At 37.6% G+C, this 26,633-nt stretch overlaps 1 protein-coding gene across 7 annotated transcripts in view; it reads left to right on the forward strand.

Annotated features, from left to right (window-relative positions):
- NAA35 (N-alpha-acetyltransferase 35, NatC auxiliary subunit) overlaps positions 1-26,633 on the forward strand; it is a 36,600-nt gene that overhangs the window by 8,316 nt on the left and 1,651 nt on the right. For 2 of the 7 annotated variants that reach the window (XM_072859310.1, XM_072859306.1), the window contains exons 2-21: positions 1,370-1,503; positions 2,600-2,633; positions 4,112-4,226; positions 5,344-5,418; positions 6,675-6,842; positions 7,670-7,736; positions 8,458-8,501; positions 9,103-9,153; positions 9,988-10,071; positions 11,889-12,003; positions 12,530-12,708; positions 13,810-13,869; positions 15,044-15,150; positions 15,379-15,445; positions 16,739-16,837; positions 18,177-18,355; positions 20,254-20,390; positions 21,790-21,857; positions 22,104-22,244; positions 23,997-24,119. In XM_072859310.1, coding sequence (XP_072715411.1) covers positions 1,380-1,503; positions 2,600-2,633; positions 4,112-4,226; positions 5,344-5,418; positions 6,675-6,842; positions 7,670-7,736; positions 8,458-8,501; positions 9,103-9,153; positions 9,988-10,071; positions 11,889-12,003; positions 12,530-12,708; positions 13,810-13,869; positions 15,044-15,150; positions 15,379-15,445; positions 16,739-16,837; positions 18,177-18,355; positions 20,254-20,390; positions 21,790-21,857; positions 22,104-22,244; positions 23,997-24,119 — 2,037 coding nt within the window. In that variant the 5' untranslated portion in view covers positions 1,370-1,379. The other 5 variants (XM_072859305.1, XM_072859308.1, XM_072859307.1 and 2 more) reach the window with 5 other exon arrangements.

Genomic DNA, 26,633 nt, shown 5'->3' on the forward strand with positions numbered 1-26,633 from the left:
CCGCAGAGGGAGGGAGGAAGTCCTCGGGGGCGGCCGGCCGCGGCACCGGTGCCCCGCGGTGGGGCGGGCGGGCGGGCGCCGCGCTGGCCCCTCCCCTGCGGCGGGGCGGAGGAGCCGCCCGGCCTGTCAGCGGGCGGCCGTTCGCCGTGCCCGGTGCTCGGCGGGAGCTAGGCTGCCCGCCGGCCCCGTGCCTTAGCAGGGCCCTGTGAGCTGCGGGGCGGCCGGGGCGGGGAACAGCGCCGGGTTTGGGGACGGGTGACCTGCAGAAAGGGGAGAGCCCGGGAGGATCTGGCTGTGCTGGCGTTAATGTCTGGAATTTAAGCGTGATTTCCATTTATTTTAATTCGTTTCCCACATATTTCCTCATCCTAGCCCGCTGAGCCTGGCATTCCCTGCGGTCGCTTGAGAACTACTGGCATACTGACAGGGGACGAAGGGAAGCTGAGCATTGCTTGGGCGAAGGGACTCCTGGACTAGTTTTAAAAATCCGTTTAACGCCTCCCCCCACCCCCCCCACCCCTTTGTTTTTGTTAATCACTGATGTCTGGGATGCTCATGTCACTGAGGCCTTTCCGTGGCGGCTTTGATTAAGCTGTTTAGAGCTCGCCGGGCTCGTAGGTGTCTTTTGCAAGATCTCCAACTAGATAAGGGGAGATTTAGCATTGCTGATATCTCAAAGGCAGACTGACTGGCAAAACGTAAAATTCTTCAGGGCTGCCCCCCATATCATGAGATTGCGAAAGCACAAAACCAGTTTGAAATAACTACTCGCTGAAGTAAAAAAATTATATTCCAGTCTGAAGTTGCTTAACGTTGCTGCAGTAATCTTGATATTACTTTCTGCTGAAGAAGTCGGAGGAAATATGTCCATTTTCACAAATTTGTTTGGATACACTTTGTACGATTAACAAACTTGTGTGTAGTCAGTTTTACGGTTCTCTCTTTTTAATTCCTTTCACAAAGCAGTGGGAGGACATGTATTTCTAATAGTGTGAAACAACAAAAAAATTGTGATATGTACAGCTGTTGTAAGAGATAATTTCTTGATGTTGTTTCCCGTTTTATTCCTAGTTTGACAGTACACACTTTATTATGGCTCTGTACTCCTAAAGTTTTGGTGTCCTCGGTTTTTGAGGTTTCATAGCCTACAAGCTAGTTGTAGAGAAATGCTGAATAAGAAAACATTTTTTTAAAAGGATTTTTCTTATTAAGTTTTTTTGGGCTGGTTTTATGTAATGGTAGCTGTTTAAATGAAATCAGGTTAGTTAGTTTCCCTTTCTCACTTGATTCTTGAAAAAAAAAATTACTCCCATGAAGCACTTTCTCTAATTTATGCGTAATGTGCAGTGTCTCTAATACGGATTTAAAGGTGCAGTATCATGGTTATGAAAGCTTCGGTAGAAGATGATGATTCAGGATGGGAACTCGGTATGCCTGACAAGATGGAAAAGAGTAATACAAGCTGGATAGATATAACCCAGGATTTTGAAGAAGCTTGTAGAGGTGAGTTGTATTGCTTGTGTTCTGAGAAAACTTGGAATCCTTTGGAGGACTAAGCGTAGTTTTTTGAGGTGTTTTAAGCAATAGTTTGACCCAGGTTCAAGCTCCAGATGAATGGACTACATTGATTCTGTGTTTCCCTGTGTTTAACGTACTGTGAGGTTGGAAATATCAGAGGAACCTCACCTTGCTTCCTCTTCCAGATTACATAAATATCTTTCTTAATAAATTTTTTTATCATTTTAAGTCATTATGCATTTTTGCACCTGTTTTTTTTCTTTGCAAAGATTTCTTCCTATCTCTTCTGCCAAATGGAAACCTCATTCATCAATGCAGAATCAACACTCTGTTTTTTCCTGTACATTTTTGGATCTATAGGGTCCAATGATTTATTCATTTAATTGGTCAGCACATCATTTTTCATCTTTGAAACAAGGCTGAGCTTCTGAGGAGATGCAGTACATCCCAGTCACGGGGAAGCAGTGGCTTCCATGTATACAGTGCCTTTATTGTTATTAGATGTTAGTGCTAGTTTATCATGACAGAGACTTCATTTTTTCAACTGTTTTTATGATGACATTAGGGAAAAATAAGTATAAAACTGCAACTTACCACACACAATATTACATAATGATAAACACAATTTCCTTATGCTGTCAAATAATTCCTGTATGTTAGTGATGCGTGATTTGTGTACCCATCAAATACACCTAAAGGCTTCATTAAAAATAATGAGGAAAAGCAAGCCTTTCAGTAAACTCGTCTGGAAAAAATTAGACATCTGCATAAAGGAGCAGAGAAAACTGCTGTCCTGTGTTCCAGGCTATTCAGATGCTACTATTTGGTAATTCTAAAACCCTTTTTACTGTTGGAATAACAGAGAGGGATGAGGAAAGACAGTGAACAACTGCATTTTTTTAGCCTTTCAGTCTTGAAAGTGCTTTGTAAGTAAAAGCAAATGAAGGTGAAGTAGAAACATGCTCTGCTTCCCACACCTTGTTCTCTCAGTATAAGACAGTTTGGTGAGTGACAACACTATCCTGGAAAGTTGTGCTAGAAGGATGTTTGTAATTATTTATCCTGTTCTGTTCCTTTGTAGAACTGAAGTTAGGAGAACTGCTTCATGACAAGCTGTAAGTATGCCTGTGGGATAGTTCTGGTTTTTAGATAGCATTAGCGCAAATATGTTAATGCTTACGAATAAGCAAGTCATGCAGTATCAGCTAAGCTTTTTTAAACTTTTGCTTTAAATAAAATAGTTGAAGTATTCAGAATATCATTTGTCCTCAGTATGTAGATGATGCACCTGTATGAATGGTGAACATTTCTGATGGTGCCAGTATAACTTTACATTTTCAGTTAATCAGTGTAGTTTAGAAGTTTATAGGACATCTTATGATCAGTGGTGTTGACACGACTGAACCTACTGAACTATTTTATATGGACATGCTTTTAAAAAATGCCAGAAAGACTTAAAGCTTTTAGATTTGGTTGCCTCAAATGTCACTAACAAGTTTAGGATAAACACTCCATGTGCTTTAACATAGCTCTTAAATGACATGCTAAAACGGAAACTGAGCGTTCTACAGATTAAGAAAAAATGTATTTAAAAAAAAAGCATGTGCTAAAATCTTGCTGAATTCATTAAAGAATGACATGAGATAAAAATATTTTAAAGACAAAAGTATAGCCACATGAGTCTGTTCACTTGCATTTTAAAAAGTGCTTATTTAAGACTAATAGCTCAGAACACAGAAGCATGCTGTGAAACGCAAACCTGCTTAAAAATGTGTGCAAGGATGTCACCAAGTAGTTACTCAGTGGAATCAAAGCACGTTTTTGAGGTATAATGTTATATGTAAGAGCATTTCAGAGGAAATATGCTTCCCAAAATTAGAATGTGCCATAACCTTTTTCATATAATAAAGGTTTGTGCAGCATTCTTATGAATGTCATATGTACCAAAGATGAGGCACTATATCCCTTCTTCTGTACACCAGTCTTCATTTGGCATGGTTCTCCTGCAAGCTTTTATGCCCTGACTACAAGAGATCCATTGTCACGTGCTGGGGGGTTTTTTGTATCAGTGTTTTTAACATGCCCATTTTAAACAAAGTTGGTATATTCAATGTATATTATTGTCAGTCTTTGTCATGTATGTTGTCATTACTTTGTGGGGAACATATCTTACTTGGGGTTTTGAAAATAGCATAATAAAAACCAGCTTGTTCACGTAATACCAGTTTATTATGTTATGTGATCTTTAAAAAGACGCTATGTCATTATAAGGTGTATAGAAAAAAGTGTGCATAGATTTAGTAATGGGATATGTGGCTCAGGAATGTTCTTCAGCTTTAAAAAAAGGCTAAGAGTTTTCTTTTACTTTTAGGCATCTATTCTCTTTCTTACTTGTTGAAAGATTCTCAAATTCCTGAAAACCACAGTCTCTAAAGATCAGTAGTAAAGTTCACATATCTTACCTAATTGTCTGCAGCCAGAACACAGTGTACTCAGTTTGTCATCGTGTGTTCTTTTACATTGGTTTGTGAAGACTGTTTTGTATAAAATAAAATAATTACATTCAGAACATTTTTTTAATTGGTGTTCTTAGTTTTGGTCTTTTCGAAGCCATGTCTGCCATTGAAATGATGGATCCCAAGATGGATGCTGGTATGATTGGAAACCAAGTTAATAGAAAGGTTCTTAACTTTGAGCAAGCTATTAAGGTTCGTGGGACTTTCCTGTTTTTGCCTACACTGTCTGTAAAAGTATGATACAGTTTTATCGAATTGCAGTTAAGCACAATTCAACATAATTAGTGTTTTCAATATTTACTTAAAATTGCTTTTTTTTCTTTTTTTTAATTTTGGATAGTTAAGTAAGAAAGAGCTTGTGTTGTTTACCTTTTTTGTTACCTACGTTATCACAATGACGCTAACTCTTCCAGTGAAAAGTACTGTGAAATTGTGGGTACCGATACCTCAGATAAATAAATTTCAGAAATGTTTTTGTAAGTCACTCTGTGCTTCCCCGAAATGTGTCTTTTATATGAAGATGTATTGGTTAGTCCCTCTTTAAGCTGAATGGAAACCAGCTTCCTTACAAAAGCTGGAAATGAACACTTTATGAGACTATCAGTTCATTAGCATTGAACAGAAGCTGGCTAATTTAACAACATTGACAGTAATGATTAACTTTTGATGCATAGTGAAGATAAATTGGAGAAGGGAGGTTGAAAGACTTTCTGTTATTTTGGAAAAAATAATGCACTCACAGAGGAAAAACTAATTTTTACCATGGACCTTCTTTTGAATGGACTAAGAGAAGTCTATGTAAAATATTGGCTAAGTCATGCAGAGTGTATGCAGAATTGCATACATTGGACAAATAAAATGAAAGAAGTAGGGTTGCTGCCTTCTTGGTCCTGACCTTCAGGGCAGTAAAACTGTACAAGTATCTGCAGTGTAAAAAACAGTCTTCAAAGAATCTGTCCTGCATATTATTCCTTGTTCAATCATTATTATGATTATACATATTATTTTGTGATTTAAGTGTTGACAGTTAACTGGTTTTAAACTTTTACTGGCTACTCATAAATCAGAAATTTTATTTTAGCTTTCTCTTTGAATAGCTTTATGTTTGGTCAGTGTTCAACTGGTGTGAAAGCAAAGTTTTTCAGAATCTGAGGCATATTATGAAGCTGATGAGTAAAGCTAGTGGAATACAAATATTCTGAGGTCTTAACCAAATCGTCATTTCCTTTTTGGCTGTATAAATAATAAGTTGTATTTTGCCTATAGGCTTCCATAGTCTTTAGGTTTTTTTCTTTCTTTGTTTTCTAAGGATGGCACCATTAAAATAAAGGATCTCACTTCACCTGAGCTGGTAGGAATAATGGATACATGTTTTTGTTGTTTGGTAAGCATTTCTCTGCTTTTAATATTAGATGTTTTTGCTTTCAAAATATAATCCTTTAATCTAGTTTTAAAAAAGAAAAAACAGTAGAACTCAAGAAAAAAGGTTGACCAAGCAGAAAATACATACTTAGTATTTTAATTTCCATTTAGGTATTTGCATTGCCTGTTATAAGAGGCATAACTTTGATTTTTGGATTTTTTGTTATAAGAAATCATTATGGAAGAGAACTAGTAGCATTTTGAATAATGTAAAAAGGTTTTATAACTTGTGGTTTTTAAATGTATGGTATTTGACTGCCTGCCGTATATTAGTGTCTGACTGTGTTGGAACGTGAGTGTGCAGTAACTGGTAGCACTCTGTTGTTCATTTCTGTACAGCCAATATTGACTGAGCTTACAGGGGCATTTTGAAGAAAGAAAATAAAATACCTAAATCAATTTAGAAAGGAAATAAGTGAATTATCAGTTATTTGTTAATTGTGATTTTTTCTATGGATATGTCTTAATTTCCTCAGTAAATGGTACAAATTATTTTCAGATACTCTTTAAAATTACATCAATATAATTACTTCAGTCTTTAAAACAACATTTCAAACTAGTTTAGTCCAAAAAGACATGTAAAGGTCACTGTATATTTGGTATGGTGTAACATAATTCGTCTTCTCCGCACCCCACCCCCAATACTGACTTTTTTTTGAAAAGGGACAGTGGTCATATTAGAAATTTGATTCTACTGTGTTTTATGCTATTTCAAGATAGAAATAATGTTTTAAATTACTGAAGCTTTCCCTGTAGCTTAAAGCAGCGTGAAAGTAGTAGAGAGAGGGGATCGTGAAAAGAAGCTATAAGCTGTAGAAGAGAGCATGCAGAATATTGCTGAGTTGTTTCATAGCCACTTGTGTTTTTCATTCTGTATTTAAATAGAGGAAGCTTATAAATCTCATGTTCTCTTAAATTAATGTCACATCTGAGTCAGAGACATCAGAGCTGAACTTTGTGGAAGAGGTTTACCCAACACCAGAATTTGATAGTGTTTAGGGTTTAGTAACTGACTGCCTGCCACAGCCAGCAGATGGACAAAGGTTAAAGGTTGAGAGAGAGAGAGACCTTCTCTTGCCCTTTTTGCTAGATGGAAGGTGGCCATGATAGGGATTTCCTTAATGACTCGCTGAAGCACAGTAAGATGGAAGAAGAATGGACATATAAAAATGAGGCCTTGGCTGTCATGAGTAAAACATTTAATTTTCATTTCCCTAGATAACATGGTTAGAGGGACATTCCTTGGCACAGACGGTATTCACTTGCCTTTATATTCATAATCCAGACTTCATAGAAGATCCTGCTATGAAGGCTTTTGCTCTAGGGATCCTAAAAATCTGTGATATTGCCAGAGAAAAGGTTAACAAAGCAGCTGTTTTTGAAGAGGTATGTGTTTCAGTATCTCGTATGGTTAAATATGTAACATTACATGGAAGCTCCGTAATGCAAATAAAACAGTATCTTAGAGAAATTTATTACTGTTTGATTCAAGGATACTGTAGGAGCAGCAGTTTATCCTCCTAAAAGTATTAGGCTTGATATCTTTAAAACACAGTTTTCTTCAATGAAGGTGTTGCATGCTCCTTTCTGTATTTTGCCTGAGTGTTAGAGTCACATAAATATTTTACTCAAATAGCAATGCAAGTCTTGTGGCTGACCATTTTAAAACAGTTTTACTTGTGGTTTTCCTCCTGTTTAATTTTTTATTTTTCTACTTTAGATAACCATGATTGTCTTTTGTCTGAGATGTCCATCTAGCAATGGAATCAGAGTCTGGTTTTCGGTGCTCAGAGCAATTTTTGTTTCCTCTGAGCTTGGAGAAGTCACTTCTTACTGACTATATCTAAAATTGATTAAATAGTACTTTGCATTCATAGTTCTGATAACATTTTGATAAGGTGGCACTTGATGAAAATTATGAAGGGCATACTGGTATTACGGATTTATGCAGAAAATAATTACCTCAAGCTGGATTTGGGCAGGAAGTTCACCCACACCATGGGTGTATTCAGTTGCGCAGAATAAAACCAGACTTTTATACTTGGTGTAGTTAAACAAAAACACCCCAAAACAAAAAAACAACGAAACACAGCAAGAAAACAACCCCAAAAACCCCATACAAACAAAAAGAAAATGCCAAACCCCAACTCGAAAATGTAACTACTATTGTTTATATTTCACTACCTATTGCTTCTTTGATTTTTATTTTTTAGGAAGATTTTCAGTCAATGACTTACGGATTTAAAATGGCCAACAGTGTGACAGATCTCAGAGTTACAGGTACAGTTTGTGCTTTCTGTGTATCTGTCTATCAGCCTCTTTCTCTTTTGAGCGTGTTGGTTACTTCCAGCCAAACCTAATGAACCGGTAAGAATTGGAGATGTTAGATTTTTTTATTAGTCTTGTGAAAATTGGTGGCTTGGTAAAAAGAAACATCAGATGATTTTTCCTTGAAGAAAAGGTTCAGCTGTTTGTTTGTTAAATGCCTGAGAAACAGAAGAAATGGTTTTAGATGTGCCAGCCAACTGGCTAGGCGTGAACTTATCCAGGTCTGAGATAGATACAAACCATTGGAAAGTGCACTGCTTGAATTATGCTTCTCCGCTTTGCAATTTGTTGTGATCTAAACAGATTACTTATGAGGAAAAAGCAGTCTAGTAGTTCTAAAGCTATGAATGTGTATGTTATTAAGTACATACATAATTATGTATGTTAGCCTTTTGATGCACTATTTTGATACATACTTGAGCTTTCCATTGATTCATTTTGAGAAAATGTGTGAACGCTTTAGCTTTGGATCAGTCACGTTGTACTCTGTTTTATCTGTTGTTGCATGACATCCCCACCATCCCTCATGAGATTGTTTTTTTGTCTAGTGTTTGGCTAATGGGTATGTAAAGCACTACAAAACTTGATTTCCCTGCAAAACTTTTTTCCCCTGAGTGGTGTAGGTGTACCTAGGAATGCTTCTCAGCTTTTAATTGTACTGTGCCTTTTCCAGGTATGCTGAAAGATGTAGAAGATGACATGCAAAGACGAGTGAAGGTATTTTTCTCACGTTTGCCTTGTCAATTATACTTCAAGTGACTTAACATAGGTTTGGGGGAGGGAGTTGCATTATGAAGAATGCAGTGGTTTTGTGTTATTAAATGGTGGATTTTTTTTTAAGAACTGCCATAATGGTTTGTGTAAGATGCTGGTAGTTTGCCTTCTAGATAAAGACGGTGAAGTTTTCAGACTTTTCTAAACTCTTTAATAGTTGCTTCACTAGTAATGGGTGGAATCATGATGTGGAAGATAACACTGGGCTGAGGCACAGAAAGTTTGTATTTAACTTCCAGCTCTTACACAGATACACTATGTGATGTTAAAGAAGTCACCTAATCTTCACTTACCACAATTTACAATATAAAATGTTCATGTAATTTCCTTGCCTGTTTGCAGAGTGGACTGAGATAGGTCTCATTACTATAGGAGAGTCTTGGATCATTCAAGTACCTAGACTGTATATTAAGAGGTTTTGAACTTGAGAACTGATTTTTAGGGTTATTTAGCAGATGGATGTTCTGGAGAGGGTAAAGGGATTTTATCAGTAGCTTCCCTTTGCAATTTTTAATATATTATTTGAAATTCCTTTACCTTCTAGAGCACTCGAAGTCGACAAGGAGAAGAGAGAGATCCGGAAGTTGAACTTGAAGTAATGAATTGTTTACTTTTTTTCTGCATTTCATGGATTAGTACAGCATTACTTTAATCAGTAGTTAGTTACCAGCTTGTGTGAAATGTGTGTCACCAATGTTGCTACTACTGTCGTATCTGAGCTGCTCTAAAAATGGCCCTGAGTGAATCCCAGGCTAGCAGGTAGGCTTTCATGCTCTGAAGGGCTAGAGTTCTGGATCGATCCCAACGGCATAGTAGTGATGCTACTGCAATGCTGCCATTTATGCACCTACCTCTCAAGAAAAAAGCCATTAGCAAAGTAGGTGGTCTTACCTGTCCTGTACCTTCTTCACTCAGTTCCTTCCCAGCAGCTTTTACTGCTGCTGGCAGCCTTATTGTCAAGGGAGAAAGTAGGGAAAGAAGGTGAAAGCAGTGTAGCTCTTGCCAGAAAAAGTGATAATTGATGTAGTTGATGTGGTTGATTTAGAAGGGTATGGGTTTCCTTCCCCTGTAATGTTATTTTCTTCAGAAATTACTTTTAATATAGATCTTCAGCAAAAATGAGAGAAAATCGGTTTAATAATTTGTGGTTGTTCCCTTAAGGTGAGATTTGAATGGCGTTTGCATAGGAGATAACTCTACAGCCAGTGGTTGTGCTTTACCCAAAGTATCTTAGTATTTTTTGTGTTAGTGCTTTTCTGACAGCAGTACAGATTTCTTCTATAAATTCTATAACTTTTCTTCAGAATCATACTAGATACCATATTTTTAAGACTAGAGAGCATATTTCAATAAATCTATAAAATTTTTTTAATAAGTTTCAGGATTTAATGTATACTGCTTAGTAATTTGCAGTATTTTTTTATTACAGCATCAACAGTGTTTAGCTGTGTTCAGCAGAGTCAAGTTCACCCGGGTACTACTGACTGTTCTAATAGCATTTACCAAAAAAGAGGTACATTGATTTGGTGTTTCTGTGTTCACATTGTGATCCTGTGAAATACTCATTTTTTTAAATTCGCTAAGGTCAAGCAATTATTCTGTAGATTCTGTTGATTCAAATTGATGTTGCTGCAGGTAGAGGGTTAGATAAGGCCTTACAGTGGCAGCCATTCAGTTTTTGTTCATTTTTAAAGAAAACACAGGGAAGGCTAGTAGCTGACATTATTACAGCCTTGCAGAGAGACAGAATATTCATTCTAGAATGCTTAAAGAAAAATATTTATGGGTTTTAGATTACTCTTTTCACACACATGAGCAAAACTTTTCTTTCTGGAGTTCAGTCTGCTTCTGTGGAGTTACCTGACATTGGGCAGTGTTTTGTCTATCTTTAGAGAATTTTTAGCTTTTCCTTCCATGTGATACTGAATTTGTATCTAGACTTCTTTTGTCTGAGAAGAGGAATATAACAGCTTTCCATGCAATTTGCCTGCTTTTTTGAATATAAGATTTCCTAATTGTTGAGGGGGGAAGGAACTGCATGTTTCAGGGCAAAGGCGTAGAATCACGTGTCACATAAAACAAAGCTTTTTGCTTGAAGAGCTTTTTCTTTCTACAAGGATAAATATCTTTTTATTGCTTATTGTTATTTCCATTTTCTTAAAGAAATAAACAAGTTTCTTAAGTGGCATGGAGTCTCTCCCACATATTTTGCTGTTGGAGCAGCTGCATACTGTACAGTTTAAAAGACCCTGATTAGATTGAAAGTCAGCTGCAAGTATCATTGATAGACATCAGTGTTGAGGAAAAAGTGATTGAGTGGTTGAGAACAATTGCATTCTGAGTGTAACCATTCGTTATATCAGAAATCAAACTGTGACATAGAAGTGATCTACACTGATGTACAACCAAATTCTGTCTGTTAACTGCTATGAGTTAGTAATCTGTGCAAAATCAGATTATCTGAGTGCTGCTAAAGTCTGATTACTTAAAGTATAAGTTATTTACATTATGAACTACTTTGATTTGAATTAGATCTGGTTAGCAGCTTATTCTTTTAGTAGATTTGTGGATGCTATAATACGTGAACATATGTTATGCAGAGCTACAGATCTTGTTCAGCTTCTATTAAATCTTCAGGGAGTTTAAACATCTTTTTTTCTAAAAAGTCAAGTTTCAATTTGACTTGAGATTTCAAATATTTGAAGTTCCATCAGGGACTGTTAGTCTAGTATTTTTAAAACAAGAATTTAGATTTTACAGAGAGCTATTTTAAATGGTACCCAGTTTGCGAACAGATTTGGATTCATAGGACAACAGAAAATTCAGCATGTCAGCAGATCATGAATCAAGATTTCTAATGGACATCTGGTATTTTCTAATGTTATATAGGGATTTCTTTTCAGTGGATAGGTTGTGTTTTGTCTATATTCTCAAAAATTCTGCATTTTCTCATGATAGGAGATTTTTTTCTTCTTTGTAGTTTGGAGTTCTGCCTCATTTGGCAGAAGAGTTTTGTGGGGGTTGTTGCCCCCCTGCTAGTTCTTCAAACCCAAAGGTAGAGGACTTGCATGTAGTGCATACTAGACTTTCAGTTGTAATTATTGTTAAGGCTTATCTTACACTGCAAAAAATACAGTATTAAATGTATGTATAGATACGTAAAATATGAAGAACACTTTATTGCACAAAAATCTGTTGGGGTTTTTTTTTCCAGAACTGGTTGTGTAGAAACATTAGAATCCTAATATCATTCTTTTTTTGATACTAGCATTAATTCTGTAGTCAAAATATGTTGGTTCATGATGTGAATGACCGTTACCTGCCTTTCAGACAAGTGCAGTTGCAGAAGCTCAGAAACTAATGACTCAGGCAGCTGACTTGCTTTCTGCCATCCACAATTCATTGCACCATGGTATCCAGGCACAGAATGATACCACTAAAGGAGGTATGTATCAAATTTTACCATTTTTTTCCTTTCTTAACTATGCTGTCTTGATAAACTTTAATATCTATGTGTATTTTTAAAAAATCGCTATTTACTTTGAACTAATAATACTAATTATACAAACTGTTACAGATTTGCATTGTTTGATCTTAATTCTATTTCACTAAATGATGGTTCTGAAAGCAATACTGTCACTTCAAAGCCAGAAATAATGTGAACTTTTGATTAAGTGCATTCTACTTCGAATCAGTGTATATACCATTTTAAAATAGGGAACACCACCTCACTGTCTGTACAGGTATATGCTGCGGTGTTTAGAGTTGGGTGCTTTTAAATAGTAATAGTTGTCTCAGTTGGGTAGTTAGTGTCTCTGGAAGTTAACTGCCAGTTAAAAAGTTCACTTTAGCTAATTGAATAATTTGTATTATACTTTCAAGTTTGAAGTGAGTTCTGAAAACATGGCTTATATGCAGCTTTTCTCTCTCTCTCTCTCTCTCTCTCTATCTCTCCCCGCCTCCTTCGTTAGATCATCCTATTATGATGGGCTTTGAGCCCCTTGTTAATCAGAGATTGCTGCCACCAACTTTCCCTCGATATGCAAAAATAATTAAAAGGGAAGAAATGGTCAATTATTTTTCCAAACTAATAGACCGAATAAAAACTGTATGTGAAGTAGTCAACTTAACTAATTTGCACTGTATACTGGTAAGCACGAATATTTCTTATTTATAGCCAAGCATTAGATCTTAAAATGTAACTTGCAAAAAATCATTCTGTATATACATGCTATTGCTCACTGGAGAAAAAACTTGAGCTGTATGTTGTTTCCCATTGTCGTGTGCAATTTTAAAATTTGCTGTCTTTCCTGATACTTATATTTTTCTTTTTTTGACAAAGACCTTTTCTCATCTCAAACCTCCCATTTTTCCCATAATCTGTTAAATAATTATGCATGTTAGTGGCGGAGCACAAGCAAGTTAATTTCCTCGTAACTCTTTCTTTGTTGAAGAGCTGCATCTGCAGTAGCAGAACATAATTCCTTGCTATATTCCTGATTTTTTTCAGATTCAGTAAGCACTATTCTGCATATGTGCCTGTAACACAAGAGAGCACTTAATACATGTTTGTTTAAGCATGTAATTCCCTGAACAGGCATAAAGTTAAGCACCTGCTTATGTTCTTTCCTGAATAAGTGATGTTATTCTCAGTTACTGCCTACATTTATTAGGAGACACTTAAATGCTTGAAATACTTTTTACCATACACGTGTTCACTGACTGAGAAAAGAGCCACAGTTACAGCAGTTCGAAGATCAAGCAAAAATCTTTTGTCTTCCTGTTTCCTGTTAAATTAATGAAAGCAGTGTTTGCATGAAGCATCTGGTACCAGTTAAACATTGCAGTTTTGTTACATACCTGGTTCAGTTATGTTGTGATCTTAACAGTTTCACAGCATCTTTTTTCTATACTATCATTCTTCTAATTGTTGCATCCAAAGAAGAAAATTAAGAAACCTTTTGTTCTGTTAAATATAAGTAATTGCAGAAAAAAATATTTTTAGCTTCATAGTATGTTGTTTTGTTCAAATTATTCATGCTTACTTTCTTACAATTTGTATAAGCTATGCTATATGTATGTCTGAGTGTATATACAAAACATAGGTGTATTTACACAATTGTATATATATGTGTATATATAAAAATGCAAACGCATGTGTGTGTATAAAAGTGTAAGTGTGTGTATGTATATATATATAAAAATTGGCACATTAACCTGAATTGTCTTTTTTTTCTTAAATGTGAATTAGGATTTTTTCTGTGAGTTTAGTGAGCAATCACCATGTGTTCTTTCAAGATCCCTGTTACAGGCAAGTCCTAATCTATGTATTTGAACAAAATACTTCTGCATTCATTATAAATATGGATTAATCTTCTTGTTTCAAATATTTAAATTATTTGCATATAACTTAATAATACACAAGTGGTAAAGAATTTTCTGGAGACACTTAAGTATTAGGTATAGGGATGCTTATGTTCTGATCTAATTTTTTAAAACATTTTTAAATACTGTTGTTTAGTTCATATTAGTGCACGCTAATTAAAACACAAAGTGTTAACATTTTTTCTCTGCCATAAAGCTGGGCCTGTATGCACATTTTTATGCTGTTCTCCATATGCTGTCTCAGTTTGGGGCTAGTGTTTGTGTTCATCCTCCCTGTTTGTACTGAATTTCATGTATAGACTGCCTCTATTGCTACAACAGCAAAACTGATCGCTAGGGCAGAACAGGCTACTACTTTTTTTCTCACTGCTTCACTTACCTTGAAAGTATATTATATATTCCTTAACTCAGAGTAAAATATACTTCCTTGTAGGACGTTTTGATTTGAATAGGGTGTCCTTGGATGTCAGAACTTCTTTCCATTTGATCCCAATTAAACCACATATAGAGCTAATGGAATATAACTATTGGCTAGTAAAATGTTTTCATAGTGTCTGTCATTCCACTACGTGTGTTTGTGCAATCCCTGTGGGTGCCTGACAGCAGAGCTTTTTCTCCAGCTGCTGAAGAACCATGTAAGAAAGGGACACAGCACTCATGGAGGAAAGTGGAATGAACATCAGACATGACCAATGAAAGCAGTAGTATGTATAGGGGTAGAAAAAAGTCTGCATTAGTCTGAAGATTTACCTCTATCTACCTCCAGGGAAACCACATAACGTATTTTATGTTAATCTTCAGAAATATCTGTCTGATTAATAATCTTCAAAGTCCAAGAAATAAAATAATTTTGCATGCATTGTCGTATGCAATTAATAGAGCTGTATTTTGTGTCATGGGAATACGACAAAAGTGACAGATCTCAATATGCCTCTGTTTCTGAGTCTGTAACCTTGTACCTAGCTGAACCATTTTAATTCTTAAAGCAATCTTACAAGTTTCTGATGTAATATAGGTACTGTAAGAGCTTTGTATTAGTAATTTCTAAAGCATTAATTTTAACTTAAAACATGTTTCTAAAAACACATTTTCACTTTCAGACAACTTTTCTGGTAGATAACAAGAAGGTGTTTGGCACTCACCTCATGCAAGACATGGTAAAAGATGCTTTAAGGTCTTTTGTCAGTCCTCCAGTACTTTCTCCAAAGTAAGTGGATCTTGAGTTTACTTGCATGTGTTTACATGTCTGATGAAAAAGTATTTCTGCTTACAAAAGCAAGGACAGACATAAAGAACATATACATTTTGTACTTATTAGTGCTTATGTGTGAAGGAATCAGTTGCTGTTGCTGCACTCGTTTCTTTTTTAATTTTGTGCTACAGAGACTGGTGACATTTATAAACATATGTATGTATGTGGATATTTCCCTTTTAGGTGTTGTCTTTATAATAATCACCAGGCAAAGGACTACATTGATTCCTTTGTGACACATTGCGTTCGGGTAAGCATTCATTCCAATTCTGGCATGTTTATGTCTATATGAGGACTCTCAAGATTTGCTTACATAAGTAAATGAGACCAGTTTTTTTAGACACCTGACATGAAGGCAAAGTTGCAGAAGTTGGCCATCTTAAAATGGTAACACTTTTTAAAAACCCAGTACAGTTATTGCTGTTCGTTTCCTGAGTTATGCTTCCAGATTTTTCACTAACATTTCACTTTATTAGAAATCTATACCTACTACCTCTTTACAGGGTAGTTTCATGTCACAAAACAAATGCATAGCACTAGTAAAAAAAATATTTTTACGTTCTCTCCAGTTTAAAAATTTAGAAATTGCTTTAAAAGATTCAGTTATTGAATGTGGCACAGTGAAAATCTAAGAAAATCATAGAATCATTTAGGTTGGAAAAGACCCTTGAGATCGAATCCAACTGCAAGCCTAACACTGCCAAGTCCACCGCTAAACCATGTCCCTAAGCACCACATCCAAACGTCCTTTAAATACCTCCAGGGATGGTGACTCAACCACTTCCCTGGGCAGCCTGTTCCAATGCTTGACAACCCCTTCAGTAAATAAATTTTTCCTAATATCCAAACTAAACCTCCCCTGGCACGACTTGAGGCCATTTCCTCTTGTCCTATCCCTTCTTACTTGGGAGAGGAGACCAACGACACCCACCTCGCTACAACCTCTTTTCAGGTAGTTGTAGAGAGTGATAAGGTCTCCCCTGAGCCTCCTTTTCTCCAGGCTAAACAACCCTAGTTCCCTCAGCTGCTCCTCATCAGACTTGTGCTCCAGACCCTTCACCAGCTTCGTTGCCCTTCTCTGGACACGCTCCAGCACCTCAATGTCTCTCTTGTAGTGAGGGGCCCAAAACCGAACACAGTATTCGAGGTGCGGCCTCACCAGTGCTGAGTACAGGGGGACAGTCACTTCCGTAGTCCTGCTGGCCACACTTTCTGATACAAGCTAGGATGCTATTCGCCTTCTTGGCCACCTGGGCACATAGATTTAGGCATAAGAAATCTCTCTCTTACCCGAGCATTCTGTTCTGATCAGATTCCTAAAGGATGCTCACTCAGTCTCATGTTGACTTGTATACAGAGAAATGGGCTCTTGCATCACTCCAAAGGGCTTGCCTGCCTGGTAGCTTGCACTCTGTAGGGAGCCTTAAGGAATCCACCTCCTATTATAGATGTATAAAACAGGTGCCTGAATAGACATCATAGTAGTCCTCCTGTAGTTTCAAAGTTGTGTTGAAAATTTAAACCTACACTTTGCTTCTTTCAGCCATTCTGTAGTCTGATTCAAATCCATGGACACAATAGAGCTCGTCAGAGAGATAAACTGGGTCACATTCTTGAGGAATTTGCCACCCTCCAGGATGAGGTAATGTCCTAGGCAGCAGGCCAGGAAACTTTTTTTTCCAGGTATATTCCTACCAGAGTGGAACATGTGGTATTAGATTCTAGAAGAATTGAGCAACTCCTCTGTCCTAAAATCTTTAGGACAAGGATTCCTAAAATGCAGCCCAGGAAGTCTATAGGATGTATCCAAAGACTTTCTGTTAGATCTGTTGAACAAAAAGATATTGCATTTTTTAAGATTAACTTTGTCCAATAAGTAGACTTCAGGGAAACCTGCTGTGATGTCTGTAATTTAATGGTAATTCTACTGCTTGTAGCCTATCCTGCTTGTAACTGTCAGTCTGCAAGATGTAACTAGGGAGAGATGAATGAGCCATGTTTACAAGACACTTTTGAAAATTTAGTCTTATAGCTCTGTAAGATGTAAATTGCAAAATTTTACAATGGTTTTAAAAAACATATGTAAATTAAATAATAACTCTTAAAAATATGTGCTCCAACTGGTTTTGAACATTTCTCAATAATGGGGAGTGAAAGATGACAGGGAAACGTATATTTTTCACTTGCTGAAAATGTATTTTTTCAGCAGTGAGAGGCATGAAATAATAAAATAATTCCCAAGATGTGCATGCTAAGGAGAACAGTTGAGGAACTTGTAATTGGGGGGTAGATTTTGTGTGCTCCATCTTCTCTCAAGATGGTTTGGTTGAGAGTTTCTTGCAGTACTGCAGCTGAGGCGTACTTTTTTCACTTTGTCACAGGTTATATGGATTGATTTGTTCAGGACTACTGATAGTATTCCAACTGCAGGAGACTTCATGTCTTCCATACAATTACTTTTTAAGACTGAATTGGTCTTAGCAATATTTTAGATTCTCTGGTGGGCCACAGTGTGTTTCTTGCATGTTAAGCTTATAAATTTAATTTTCAATGCAGCTAGGTTTAAAAAAAAAAGAAAAAAGAAAAGTAATTATTGCCAATATAGCAAAATGAATAACAGCTTGTAATGGGTTCTGAGTTTCAGTGCTTATGTGACTGCTAACAATCTTACATGAATACTTTCTTAAATTTTAAATTAAAAAAAAATTAATGTTATTCCACTATTACTATATAGAATATTTTTTCTTCTCTGTGAGCAGAATTTACTTATGTGAATAACTTTCCAGTTCTCTGACAGGTCTAGACTATAGAGGTGGCAGTATCTGTAAAAACATATTTCTGTCTTTTAATTTGGAGCATGGCTTTACTGACCCAATTTGTATTCAGATTTTGTTAAGATTTTATTTCTGGCAGAACTTGGATGCTGTGTCAGTCAAATGTTCTTCCTCCCCTGTCTGTTACTTTGCTCTTTTTTTCAATAGGCAGAGAAAGTAGATGCCGCGCTTCATAGTATGTTACTGAAGCAGGAACCGCAAAGGCAACATTTGGCTTGCTTGGGCACCTGGGTCCTATATCATAACCTTCGTATTATGATACAGTATCTGCTGAGTGGCTTTGAGTTGGAACTTTACAGTATGCATGAATATTACTACATATATTGGTAAGAGGATGCTTCATGGACAGCTGTTGGAGGAGAGATGCTTCCACAGAGCTGTAATTGCAAATATTTAAAGGAGGAACTTCAACTATGATTTTTTAATCTCAAGCTTGCTCAACACAGTATTTAGTTTACCTATTCATAAAATTACAAGTGGAGAAAAAAAATCTGTGGGTCTCTTTTCTAGACTTACTAAATAGTGTACTTTTTCTTTTTTTAAAAAATAGTAATTCACTCTCTATTTATCTTTTTAAAACAGTGTCTTCTAATGACAATGAATGAAAAATATGCCGATTTTGGCAGACAAAAGAATGCAGGAGTAATTTCCTTTATTCTTTTCTGTCTTTGTAGTACCAAGTTCAATAGTCTTGTTGATCTCTAGTATTTTTAAAAAGATCTCCAGAGTTTTAAGTTGTGACTGAAAGGTGAATGGTTGTGTTCTGAAAGTTGACTAGATAAAAATAACATCTTATTCTGTGAGCATATTTGAAGAGACATCTGCCTTTAGTGAAAATGATTGTACTATATGGAGTCAAAATACTTTTTATTTTTCCACTTCCATTCACATTAAATTATTTTTCATAGTCGTTGGCTTGGTCCACAAGATAAATAGTTTTAGGTGGTTTGGTTTTGATTCCCCGTTAAAAATATGATGTTGAACCTTCGTAGATTAAAGTGCTTCTGTACTTTGGTGGTGGGTTTTGGGGGGGTTCAGGGGGTTTTGTTTGTTGTTTGTTTGGTTTTTTGTTGTTTTTTTTTCTGTGAAGCTACCAATAAACACTCATTAGGTAAGCTGTAAGCCTTCTTTCTGAGAGATTAGACCGATTCAAATGACTTGAAATTCAGTGCATCTCATTATGTTTCTATGCTGTTTCATTAGTGGATTAAGCATTAAGTGAGAAAGTTAATACTCCAGAGAATTACCAGAAGATGGCAATATTCTTTAAATAATACCTCAATAAGTAATACCAAGTTTTCTGTAAGATGGTATTTTTTACCTGCCTGTATTTCCCCCCACCATTTTAAAAAATCATAGAAATCATAGAATCATTAAGGTTGGAAAAGACTTCTACGATCATCTAGTCCAACCGTCAACCCAACACCTCCATGCCTACTAAACCATGTCCCAAAGTGCCACAGCTACATGTTTTTTGCACTCCTCCAGGGATGGTGATTCCACCACCTCTCTGGGCAGCCCATTCCAATGCTTGACCACCCTTTCAGTAAATAAATTTTTCCTAATATCCAATCCAAACCTCCCCTGGCACAACTGGAGGCCATTTTCTCTTGTCCTATCACTAGTTACCTGGGAGAAGAGACTGAAAGCCACCTCTCTACGACCTCTTTCAGGTAGTTGTAGAGAGCAATAAGGTCTCCCCTGAGCCTCCTTTTCTCCAGACTAAACAACCCCAGTTCCCTCAGCCGCTCCTCATAAGACTTGTTCTCCAGACCCTACACCAGCTTCATTGCCCTTTTCTCCTTCATTGCCCTGGACATGCTCCAGCAACTCAATGTCCTAGTAGAAACGGTATTAACATAGCATCTTTTCAAAAAATGCTTCATTTGCTGGGGGAAGGAAGGAAGGCATAAAAATTTGATCTTATACGTGTTTTGAAATAATAAGAAGCTTAGACTTCACTTAGTAAACATATAAGAAACTTGCATACCTTGAGCTGTCTGTGGTTGAATCTGTACAGAGTCTTGTTTAAAAAAAATCCAAAACAGAACACAGGCTAATCTGTTGATTTCATCCATGCAAAACAAAGACTTTTAACTGCCCTAAAAATTATCCTTTACTGTTAGTTCTTTCAGTAAACAACTTGGCATTCAGTGAGGATGTGCGCATTATGAGTATGTTTTGCACTGTAGCAGGTAACAGCTACATACTGTTTTTACTGTAGGTACCTATCAGAGTTCCTGTACGCCTGGTTGATGTCAACACTGAGCCGTGCTGACAGCTCTCAAATGGCAGAGGAGAGAATAATGGAAGAACAACAGAAAGGCCGTAGTAGTAAGAAAACAAAGAAAAAGAAAAAAGGTATCTAGATGTAGAGTGTAACTCAGGGTTTTTTTTTTTCCCCTTCATGCAGCCATGTAGGATTAAAATTCAAAATGTATAGAGTCAACACTGATGTGGGTAGGAAAAATGTCCTGAAGTTTATAAAGGCTGAATGTAAAACTTTTTAACTAAAAAAGTCAGTCGCTGCGTAAGAATTTCCCATTTATCTGTTTACTTACTTTTAAATACGTCTTTCAGAAAAACCGGAACTCTTTTATATTCACAGCTTCACCAGTTGTGTTATGTGTTGGATCCTGTGAGATATAATTAACAGGTCCAGAGCAATTACCTTTGAAAAATACTGCCTTTCTACAGACTATAATTCCTGCAGAATTGGTTTTTGTGACTGTAGCTAGATTCAAAGACTAAACATCCAGTGTATTTCTGTAATTTCTCTTTGGCTTCAGAAGGTGTTCAAGCACGTTTCTTAATTTTACAATGGTGAGTTGCCCCGTTTCAATTCAGTGGTAGTACTGTTGTGCAAAAGCCCCTTTAGAAACTCATGCTTTCTTTGGTGTACATGCATGAGAAAAAATGAGAATTTCCCTTCCTATATCATAGCAGTCTGGCTCTGTGGTCAGAGCTGTAAGCTACCAAAAAGGCATCCAAACCCAGTGTCTAAATAGCATTTGATACAGATTTGCCATGCCTAAGTGGCTACTAAGATTGTGGTGCGTTGGAGTTACCTTAGCATTAACATTGCAGATAAACACCATGCAGAAGCTCGCTTTCATTCTTTGCTGTTCCTTCTTTTTTGTGTGCTTATCCTTGTTGTCTTTTCAAGGGGAACAAACAATTAGATATGAACAACTCAAGGTCATATCAACTAAATTCTCTTGTCTCTAGAAATTCAGAAAATTACTACTATATTTTATACTTTTTTAAAAGGTGCCAAGTGTGGGGCAGTTGGGCACTAATTAAACACAGGAAGCTAAAGGAGAGCTTAAAGGGATATTACAAGGACAAAAATCTTTCTTATTAGGATAAAAATGTTTTAACATTTTAGTCTTAAAAGTTTAAAAAAAATCCATGAACTAAGCAAACAGGCCTCTCAACTACAAGCTTTAAATTCTAGACTGTTGTTTAGTATTCTATGGTGACACACTAATACCATTGACTGTCTGCACCAGTTTATTTCATTGAAAGCAGTACGGTGTTCATGTGACTGTTAAGTATGCCTTGAGATACTTTGTGTAATCAGGAGCCAGGTGAGCAGAAATGCATGTCCATGGTTTTTATGCTTCAGGTTTTTTTCATTATTTTAAAATATAATTGTGAATTATGTTACTTTCTGAAAATTTGTAAGATCTGTTTTGATCTGAAATTAATATGTGTATTTACACTGAATAAAAAAAATATTTTTATGTGAAATTTGCAGTTCGCCCTCTCAGCAGAGAGATCACCATGAGTCAAGCATACCAAAATATGTGTGCTGGGATGTACAAGGTAATTTATTTGTGCTTGCTGAACAATGCCTTCAATTTTTTTGTAATAGGAATCAAGCATACATTGCATGCCTTCTTTGTTTTTAGTGGGACTGGAAATTAAGTTCAGGTTTATAATGTGATATGGTAAATTCTCTACTATTTTTCTGTCCTTCCAGTTACAGCTAAATCATAACTTTCATCTTGCTAACAGCAAAATATGACATAAAACTAACACTTTTCACTGTATTTATCCGTTCCTTTTTAGACAATGATTGCGTTTGACATGGATGGCAAAGTAAGAAAACCTAAGTTTGAACTGGATAGTGAACAAGTCCGATATGAGCACAGGTTTGCTCCATTCAACAGTGTTATCACACCACCCCCAGTGCACTACTTGCAGTTTAAAGTGAGTAATCTTAAAATGTGGTGCCACTCATGCTTTCATAGAAGTCATTTGCTCACGTGCTTTAGACATTGTTGTCATTGTAAAAAGAGCCTTTAATATCTGAAAGTTCATGTTGAAGCATAAGTCAAAGTGGCAAGGGGTTCTAGCTTTAGTTGTGTTCAAGGAAAATATATTGCTTTGAATTCTTACTAAAATTAGACTCTTGGATGTTTAACAATTAGTCTGATGTGGTTTATGAGATGCTTGTGTTGGTTTGCATGAAAATAAAATCTCTTGAAAGGCTATTGACAGACTTTTTGGCTGTGGTTTATATAAGAGCATATTCTTATTACTGCAGCAAGCAAACAGGAGAACAAAACAAAAGTAATTTTGAGTGTTAAATCACAGAAGCGTTGATTGGAAGGGATGAGTGGAGGCTTGTCTTGTCCTGTCTCCTCCCTGAAGTAGCATTATAGATCACATCAGCTGTGTCTTTGTCTAGCCAAGTCTGAAAAAAACAAAGGATGGAGATTTTCCAGCCTCTTTGGTTAATGTGACCCAGTTACTTTTTCTGGTCCATCTAGTCTTTGGGTAACCTGATTGAGGGCTGCACTATTCACCTTTTTTCCTAATGTCCGGTCTGAATTACCCAAGCCACAAGTTGTGGCCTCTCCCCCAAAGTTATATTGTCTGCCATTAACAAGGAGCATTTGTCTTCTGACAACTTTGTAACTGCCTTTCACGTACTTGTAGGCTGCTACTAAGATTAGCCATTGACAGCCTCCTTGTCTAACTGAAAAAGTCCAGGTCCGTTGACCTCTCCATGTGGATCATGTGCTCTAGGCCCCCAGCCATCTCCCCATCTCAGCACCTTTCTTGAACTGAGTGGGTCCAACACTGGATGCAATATTTCAGATGTTACAGGACAAATATTGAGTATAGGGTGATAACCTTCCTTGATCTGCTGGCCATACTGCTGCTTGTGTAGTCCCGTATGAGGCTTGTCTGATTTGTAGTAAGAGCACCTTGTTGGCTTGTATTCAACTTGGCATTCACAGTAACCCTGCTACTCATCTAGCTGGTTATTAGCCTCTACTGATTTGTGGGGTTATTCTGCCTCAGGTGCAGAAATTTGGACACTTCTTGTTGAACTTAGATTTCTGGTGGCCAGACTTTAAGTTTCTAAAGATCTGTCTGAACTGAAACTGTACTATTTTGTATGCCTGTCACTCTCCCTAATTTAGTGTTATGAACAGTGGAAATTAAGACTATTACGGCTTCTTCTTGTCATTGAAGCTTTTTTATGCTTAATCCGTAAAAAAAAAAGTTGGCAGTATCAAAATTATATTTAAAAAACCATAAAATGTATTTTTGAACAGTTTCATTATATCACTTGCTGTAAACTTGATTTGAGTAAACAATATCATACACTTCTTTTTTTCTCCTATTTTTTCCTGTAATTTCACACCCTGCTGCATGGCACTATTAAACCAAATGAATGACAAGTTGTTCAGGAGAGGGATTGTTTTACAAAGAGTATGAGAAGTTCATTGCATTTTGTGGCACTACAAAACAATCATTAAGCAGCACATTGCTGCTTGGTATTTGCCATTTTAAATAAATGTTTTCAACGTCAGTATTTATTCTTAAAATATTATTTAGTTGACAACTTTTTTCTTTAATATAGTAATTTGTTTTCATTTGAGGTGATAAAAATGCAATTTGTTGGCAATTGATTTTAATATATATTTATATATTTCTGTAACATGCTAGGAGATGTCTGATTTAAATAAGTACAGCCCACCTCCTCAGTCATCAGATCTCTACATGGCAGCTAGCAAACACTTCCAGCAAGCTAAAATGATTCTTGAGAATATTCCTAATCCAGACTACGAGGTAAGACTAAAATACTGGAAAAAGGAGTATTTGCTCATAATGGAGTTAAGTGTTTGTTTTCAGCTGGATCTGCTTGAGATTCAAAGTGCGCTCTTGTCAAAATGCTGAGTAAAGCTGAGTGCTTTGATTAAGGAGTGGACAGAAGGGGGTGGTGGCATCTTACACAGTGGTTTGTTTCAGTATACTAGATAACGTAATCAGGGTTGTGCTCACTGTTCCAAAACCTCTCCCTGCTGGTTATCTTAGATGCTAGATAGCAACTTAGTTCCTTCTTGCATGTTGCCTTCTGGCCCTGTTCTAAAAGCGTATCAGTTTTAACAAGAAGGTGACAGTGCCTGCCTCACTTACCTGGAACCTGGTAATTCACACGTGCTCCTGAGAGGAGGGAAAAACAGGTTTGAATGTCAGGCTGAAAAGAGGATTGAGTCTGGCACTTGTTTCCTGGAGCAGGTTTCTCAGCACTGGGCTGTAAACACAGGTAGGAATTTCTCCCTCTTTGTTTATAGCCTAAAAACTAAGTGTCTGTGACTGTGTTTTGGAGCAAGGAGGACACCTTTTCTGTCACATTTGAGCAGGTTAAGAACAGTTATGGGATTAGGTTCTCCTGAGAACCATAGAATCACCGAATCATTTAGGTTGGAAAAGATCCTTAAGATCATCGAGTCCAACCGCAAACCTAACACTGCCAAGTCCACTACTAAACCATGGCCCTAAGCACCACATCTACAGGTCTTTTAAACACCTCCAGGGATGGTGAGTCAACCACTTCCCTGGGCAGCCTGTTCCAATGCTTGACAATCCTTTCAGTGAACAAAGTTTTCCTAATATCCGATCTAAACCTCCCCTGGCGCAACCTGAGGCCATTTCCTCTTGTCCTATCACTTCTTACTTGGGAGAAGAGACCAATGACACCCACCTCACTACAACCTCCTTTCAGGTAGTTGTAGAGAGCGATAAGGTCTCCCTTCAGCCTCCTTTTCTCCAGGCTAAACAACCCCAGTTCCCTCAGCTGCTCCTCATAAGACTTCTGCTCCAGACCTTTCACCAGCTTCGTTGCTCTTCCTTGGACACGCTCCAGCACCTCAATGTCTCTCTTGCAGTGAGGGCCCAAAACTGAACACAGTATTCGAGGTGCGGCCTCACCAGTGCTGGGTACAGGGAGACAATCGCTTCCTTAGTCCTGCTGGCCACACTATTTTTCATACAAGCCAGGATGCCATTGGCTTTCTTGGCCACACTGCTGGCTTATATTCAGCCAGCTGTCAAACTACACTCCCAGGTCCTTTTCTGCCAGGCAGCCTTCCAGCCACTCTTCCCCAAGCCTGTAGCATTGCATGAGGTTGTGGTGGCCCAAATGCAAGGACCCAGCACTTGGCCTTGTTGAACCTCATACAATTGGCCTTGGCCCATCGATCCAGCCTGTCCAGGTCCCTCTGTAGAGCCCTCCTACCCTCAAGCAGATCAACACTCCCGCACAACTTGGTGTCATCTGCAAACTTACTGAGGATGCACTCGATCCTCTCATCCAGATCAGTGATAAAGATGCTAAATAGAACTGGCCTCAACACAGAGCCCTGGGGGACACCGCTTGTGACTAGCCACCAACTGGAGTAAAGTCCATTCTTCACCACCACTCTTTGGGCCCTGCCATCCAGCCAGTTTTCTACCCAGTGAAGAGTACACCTGTCCAAGCCATGGGCAGCCAGTTTCTCCAGGAGAATCCTGTGGGAAACCGTGTGAAAGGCTTTACTAAAGTCCAGGTAGACAACATCCACAGCCTTCCGCTCACCCACTAAGCAGCTCACCTTGTCATAGGAGATAAGGTTGGTCAAGCAGGACCTGCCTTTCATAAACCCATGCTGACTGGGCCTCATCCTCTGGTTGTCCTGTACATGCTGCATGATGGCACTGAGGATGATCTGCTGCATAACCTTCCTCGGCACTGAGGTCAGGCTGACAGGCCTGTAGTTCCCCAGATCCTCCTTCCGGCCCTTCTTGAAGATGGGCGTCACACTTGCTCTCTTCCAGTCAACTGGGACCTCCCCCGTTAGCCAGGACTGCTGATAAAGGATTGAAAGTGGCTTGGTGAGCACTTCTGCCAGCTCCCTCAATACCCTTGGGTGGATCTCATCAGGCCCCATAGACATGTGTGTGTCTAAGTGGCGTAGCAGGTCACTAACCATTTCCCCTTGGATTATGGGGGCTCCCCGTCCCTGTCTTCCAGCTCAGGGAGCTTGGTACCCCAAGAACAACTGGTCTTACTATTAAAGACAGAGGCAAAGAAGGCATTCAGTGCCTCAGCCTTTTCCTCATCCTTTGTCACTGTGTTTCCCCCCACATCCAATAAAGGATGGAGATTCTCCTTAGCTCTCCTTTTCTTGCTAATGTATTTATAGAAACATTTTTATTGTCTTTTATGGTAGTAGCCAGATTAAGTTCTAGTTGGGGTTTGTCCCTTCTAATTTTCTCCCTGCATAACCTCACGACATCTTTGTAGTCCTCCTGAGAATTTAG

This window comes from Ciconia boyciana, chromosome 4 (assembly GCF_034638445.1).
Source record: "Ciconia boyciana chromosome 4, ASM3463844v1, whole genome shotgun sequence".
NCBI classification, from domain to species: Eukaryota; Metazoa; Chordata; class Aves; order Ciconiiformes; family Ciconiidae; genus Ciconia; species Ciconia boyciana.